At 40.5% G+C, this 6,450-nt stretch overlaps 1 protein-coding gene across 1 annotated transcript in view; it reads right to left on the bottom strand.

Moving 5' to 3' along the window:
- Nucleotides 1-3,405, bottom strand: part of LOC135542727 (transcription factor Sox-1a-like) — a 3,986-nt gene extending 581 nt beyond the window's left edge. Inside the window, exons 1-2 of the mRNA XM_064969870.1 lie at nucleotides 2,142-3,405; nucleotides 1-790 (exon numbers count right to left, since the gene is read on the bottom strand). The exon at nucleotides 1-790 is cut by the window's left edge and continues 581 nt beyond it. Coding sequence (XP_064825942.1) covers nucleotides 761-790; nucleotides 2,142-3,128 — 1,017 coding nt within the window. The 5' untranslated portion in view covers nucleotides 3,129-3,405 and the 3' untranslated portion in view covers nucleotides 1-760. The remainder of the gene's footprint in view (nucleotides 791-2,141) is intronic.
- Nucleotides 3,406-6,450: the final 3,045 nt, after the last annotated feature.

Genomic DNA, 6,450 nt, shown 5'->3' with positions numbered 1-6,450 from the left:
CCATTGCAGATTTGCACCATTAGTTAATGATATTGGGCCTATGTTTCTCCATCTTGGCGCACTGATTCTTCCAGTTTGTGTCTGTCATCTCCATCAAAATTGCAACAAGTGCTGGAAATGTTTGAATAACAACGCTTTCTGAAAGTTCAATGTAAATGAATGAAATAAAATGAGAGCAGAGATTATTCCCTCATTTCGTTTATTCCCTCATTTGAATATTATAGTTTATGAAATTATTTTAGACCAATACACGTATTTTTGTACTTTCTTGAAAATGATAATTATGTCCATGAAAAGTAAAATCTTTACGCACATTACGAGATGTGGAAATTACTGAAATATTGTGAGTTAATTTATGAGTATAATGACAAACATGAAACAGGGAATGTGAAAAAAAATGATTCATAGTTATATTGCATGATCAACAAATAGCCAGAACGCACATGTCAAATCATCACAATTGGTCCACAATTAAGTTTACATTATTAGGGAAATTATATGGGATCTTAGAAGAGCAAAAACAGACAGTCAAATAACTTATTTTAAAAGGGGTGAGTCTGTCATCAGTAGGCCTGTTGACCGATGGCGTGAGCGTCTTCCTGTTGGTCAAAAAAGATGTCACCGGACAGATAATCAAAAGAAGCCCGTTCAAAAAAATCAAATCAAAACATTAGTCGACCGAGACGAAGTTCCTCCCACGAGACATTAGCCAAGTCAACAGGTGTTGTGACTCGAGCCTGTCTTGTTCCCTTCCTCGCGACTACCACAACGTCGTCCTTTTCTTTAGGTACTAAAACGAAAGATATATGATATATTATTAAATTACATTCAAAGAGCATCTTATATATATTTTACAGCTATTTGATTAATCAGTAATATTAATAACAATAGCATAATGCTAGTAATGACATGCTAATAATAATGATATGCTACATTATATATATATATATATATAAACAATTTATGAGCATTAAAACGCTAGTGGGCCTATCTTCTTTCAGTGGTCCAAACCAGTTATCACATATCTGTTTATATTTATTCCAAACATGCTGAATACTGATATAATACATGATATTATCATTAAAGCTATTACTGATGCACTTCCAACTAAATGAATGTATAGGCCTATAACCCTGTCTGATGTCCTGTCTTGTGCTTAAACCGAGCATCAAACCGTCAAGGTTGTGTGACTAGTTATTACGTCCAGCATTACTAATTCATCCTTGTTTACGCATATTTGCCATATGTACTCTATTCGATTTTAGTCACTATACGTTTTAACCCGATGTTGGTTTAGACAGACAACCAACAGAGCCAGCATCTCGTAGATTTTTTGTTATGTCATTTGTTAATCTGCCATCAATTATATAAATATTAATTAGCCTTAACATTGTTAACTCAAACTGTGTCAAGTAGAAAACCTATACAATCCAAAGTAACGAAACTAAGACGTTTTTCCATAACCAGTGAAACATCTGGGAAATTTATTTAACTCATACTTCAACGCAAAATTGTTTTCTTTCCTGACAGAATTGCATTTAGTAAATTATTTACAGTTGCTTATCAATCTCATCTAGTTTTTATTCACAATTTACATGATTTATTTTTTTACAACAACAAAAACAAATGTTTCAGATACAGCAACCCACGTGAAAACGAGAAAACGTGAAATGAATGGAAATCTTGTAAACTTTTAAAAACATTTTCCACATTCATTCTAATCACACGGTTATCTCATTTAAATGTCCTTATTAACGGTTATGTTTCCACAGAAAATGTAAATACTTCACAACCTAAATCGTCTCAAATCTTGGCATCCCCATCAGTTAGAAAGCAAGTAAACCCAATGAGCAATTAGGCCTACTCGCGTTTCATAAACGTGGACAGACAATACCCCACTGAAAAGTTAATTTTGCCTAATGTATTCTTATTGTTTTTTTAATTAAGATATTCGCCTTCAATGTACAATAACCAATAGCCTGTACAAATAGATAGCAACATTCTAAAAGAGGTAAATATTTGGTTATGTGATTTTGTTGCGCTATCGCACAGTCATGTTTCTCTCTCTCTCTCTCTCTCTCTCTCTCTCTCTCTCTCTCTCTCTTTCTCTAAATATGTGTCAATGGAACAGTTCCGTTTACCCCTGTCGTGGAGCTCTGGTAGTGCTGCGGTAGCGCGTGAAGTCTACTTTGAACGGACGGGTCACCTGCAGCTTCCCCCGTCGGTAAATACATGCTTATCATGTCCCTCAAGTCCCCGGGACACGGGGCGCGCGAGTGAGTAGAGACGGGAGGGCTCACACTCGGTTCCGATTTCACCAGAGAGCCCAGCGTGCCCATCGACCCGGACGAGGCGACACCAGAGCTCTGGTGCTGCGTGTAGGTGATCCCGCCGTAGCCGGACGGAGAGGCGCTCATGTAGCTTTGAGAGTTCGAGATGGGGCTGTACTGGAGGGCCGACATGTCATAGCGGTGCATGGGCTGGGGGTTGTGCGGGTGGTGGTGGTGTGAGTGGTGGTGGTGCCCGCTGCCCGGGTGCTGGCTGTAGGCGAGCTGAGCCTCCTGCATCATGGCCGCGGCCGCCGCAGCTGCAGCCACCTGCCCCGAGTACGCACCGTTCGCCCAGCCGTTCATGTGCGCGTAGCTGGCAGCAGACGCACCACCGTGACCCCCGGGACTGTCTAACCTCTGTCCGACCCCAGGGCTCATCCCTAGACCGACACCCCCACCCCCTGTCCCGGTAAGCAGCCCACCGGCCAAAGAGTATTTGTCCTTTTTTAACAGTGTCTTGGTCTTCCGTCTCGGTCTGTATTTATAATCCGGATGCTCCTTCATGTGCATAGCTCGTAGCCGCTTCGCCTCGTCGATAAAGGGTCTCTTCTCCGCCTCGGACATCACCTTCCACTCGGCGCCGAGCCGCTTGCTGATCTCGGAGTTGTGCATTTTGGGGTTCTCCTGAGCCATCTTCCGCCGCTGGCCCCGGGACCAAACCATGAAGGCGTTCATCGGTCTCTTTACGCGGTCTTGGTTGACTTTGTTCCCATTGTTTGATCCTCCCGTGTGCCCCGAATTCGTGTTCGTTTGGGGCACTGGGGAGTGTAGATCAGTCTCCATCATCATACTATACATTCACCTGGCGTTAACTTTTTCAACCAATACACGGAAACATTCAGTCACGGCACCTCCACACTGCTGGCACACACCGTCACTTGAGCAAATCAACCCTCCCGGAAAAAATAAATACAAATGGAACGAATAAATACAATCCAAAGTAAAAGGTACTTCGATAAACTTTTCCTTCCTTCTCTGTATTAGTCGTTTTCTCCTCTTGTTTTTTCCACATCCAGCTCGATGAAAAGCGTCTCTTTGAGCTACTTTCTGTGCCTATAGTCGTAAAGTTACCGAGCTTACCCACATGATGCGCGTTGACAGCGACTAAATGAGGTGGTGGTGGCCAATGGCGCTTTAGGAAAGGCGTGATTTGCATGCAGTCTCGCGGTCAGGTGACATAGGAGGGCTCGAGCTACTCACCCGCAAGTAGTGGGTTACCTCCAACTCCCATAAGGGAACGTAAATAACAATAACCTACTTTGACAAGTTTGGTTATTTTACAAAGATTATGGCCGCGATGATAATGCATAGGGAAAAGGACAGTTTTAGACCAAAATTCCCCAAACAGATGCGCGCGGTCCACAGTGTGACCCCCCTTTCCAAAACAAAGCTTATGTCGAGAATAACATTGATTGATTATACAAAAATGAATGTAGGCTAGGTCTACATCTGCATTTCATAGCCAGGTGATTATATAACTATAATTGGTAGCCTATCTATATTAATGACATGGAAATAATCTTTAACTCGTTCTATTGAAAGATGTTGCTTTAAATCAATTCAAATCATTTTGGGATCAGTACAATATTGAAATGAAACAGGATAATTTCCATAGCCCATAACAGCTCAGGACAAGAAAAAGGCAAAATAAAACAAGCATATATAAAAAAAAACCACAACCCCTACTTGGAGAAATCAACACTAAATGTGCTTTCATTTGGATTTCTCTGTGATAATTTGCTTGGGGTATCTGCAAATAAGAGAAAAGATAGGCCTTGTCCCATTATCAACAACCTATTTGGAGCCACAGGTGTTTTCCTGTTGTGCCGGTTGCTAAGAAACAGGTGACTGACGCCCAGAGCACGTGCCAGCCGAACCCCTTTTGTCTGAAAGCGGTGGAGGGGGGATTGCTACAATTGACATTGTGCTAGAACCACATGGGAGTTACCCATGATGAGAGAAAGCAATATAGTATTTCTCCTCGATGTACTATTCTGTGGGAGACATTTCTCCCCCTGCAATCTCTGGGCGTTTATAGGCCAAGCAGGGTAAATACAGATAAATTACAACATACAATTCTGAGTGACCTAACAAATAGCTTCAATAAACAAAACAAGACTTGAAACTACGCCGTCACTTTACATTTCAGAGGTATTTTTATTACGCTCATTGATTTTTTAAATCGTTTTTTATTTATTATTACAATACAAAGCATGCACATACAAAATACACACTAACATCACACCTGCTCATACCCACCTGTTCTCAACCCTATTTTCTGTGCCTGCACTTCTCTCCGCACCATTTTGTTCCTCTCGGTTCCTCTCCGTCGCCCACGCTCTTTCAATATTTAGATAATGAAGCATATGATTTTTCCATTGTCTTAAAGATGGAGGATTGGTTATTTACAGTTTTTAAGTATACTTAAAAAAATATAATTAACGAGAAGAGTGTTGTCCAACCCATCCTGTATCTCACGGCATCCTCACATGACATGTCTTGAAATATGCAGACAGGCGGATTATAAGTAAATGTACATTGTAATTTACATTGTAATTGTAGATTATGTCGATCCAAATTCAGCTAATTTCATTAAGGCTATATCATTTGTTTTTGTGTTTCCATAACCCCATAGCAAAGTCTGTCTATAGTCTATTCACGGGTTGGCAGTCCACCAAACCAATTCCACATCAATCAATTAATTAATGACAGAAAGAAACTCAATCATTTATCTAATATTTTACATAAAAAATATGATTGTGAATTGTATAACCTATTCAACGTAAAACATTAATGCACAATTAATTATCTAAAATAGGTTTTTCGAACCAGGCCCTGTGGTTATTCACAAATTATTCACAAATTTACAAGGGCGAATGATTGCAAAACAAGTATAGAGTCCTATTGACCAATACCTTGTTTTATCAATACGTTATAATTATCGTTGCCAAACAGAGAAGGTCACAATTGACACCGAGTATGAAGGAACATCTTCAGGAGAAAGGCTCGGTTCTATCGTGGCAGAGCTTGATCGCCGTCTACTGGAGACTCAATTCGGCGGGTGCGCACATTCCATGAACGCGCGCCGTGGTGCTGAAAGACAGCGCTCGCAGAACTGAAGCACACACACAGTAGGCTACCACACTGCACTCGCTCTCAGTTGTCTCTCTCACACGCAGGCTACTTATAGGCCTGCACTACGAAGAGTCCATATTACAAACAAACACACACCAAAAAGCAGGCTATTTAGTGAGTAATGAATGCTTTATTTTTTATTCACTGATACAGACCTATATGGAAAATAACGAAATACTAACTCAAATCGAAATACCCATTTTTATATTAAAGCCCTTGAAACACAGTGCCAGAGTCTTTAAATAATGAAGCTGATACCTCCAAAACATTATTCGTAATTTGACGAATTCTGAAACGCAGTTGATAGTGGCAGTATCTGCATATTTACATTCTAGATGTAGCTCGGGTTTACGTAGGAAATTCATGATTTATCAAAGTGACAATTTTTCAGGTGCGATTCGCTGACAATTTGCTTATCCATCCCCGTGTCAACTTGACATTCAGCATTGTAAGCTTGGGTAAATAACATGTTATCTAAGGAGATGTGAAATATACGCTGCAGTGAATAGGCAGGCCTCCTTGCAACTGCCACGGCTATGGCAATTTGACACGGTCAATTCCATCTCCATCAATGACAATAAATAGGTCGAATCAGGAATTACATTTGAATTCAACTGACTGAATTGAAAACGGGATTTACCCAACCCTGCTTCCATACATTATGCCAGCTGTCAGTACACACTGTCATAGACAAAATAATATTTACACGAATCATTTACATTATAGTAATTCAGCAGACGCTCTTATCCAGAGCAATTAGGGTTAAGTACCTTGCTCAAGGGCACGTTTAGAGTTTTTTCACCTAATCGGTTCTGAGATTCGAACCAGCGACCTTTCGGTTGCAGGGCCAACGCTCTTAACCGCTAGGCTGCCTGCTTCCTTAAATATACTTCCCATTAAATATGCTTTCCTGCTATTACTGTTACTGTATACATTGAACAATCGATCAAAAAACTACAGATGTATTTTATACCCAATGATTATT

The sequence above is a fragment of the Oncorhynchus masou genome, chromosome 6 (genome assembly GCF_036934945.1).
Source record: "Oncorhynchus masou masou isolate Uvic2021 chromosome 6, UVic_Omas_1.1, whole genome shotgun sequence".
In the NCBI taxonomy this organism is placed as follows: domain Eukaryota; kingdom Metazoa; phylum Chordata; class Actinopteri; order Salmoniformes; family Salmonidae; genus Oncorhynchus; species Oncorhynchus masou.
Note: the sequence above shows the minus strand (reverse complement) of the source record. Positions and strands in the feature narration are given on the sequence as shown.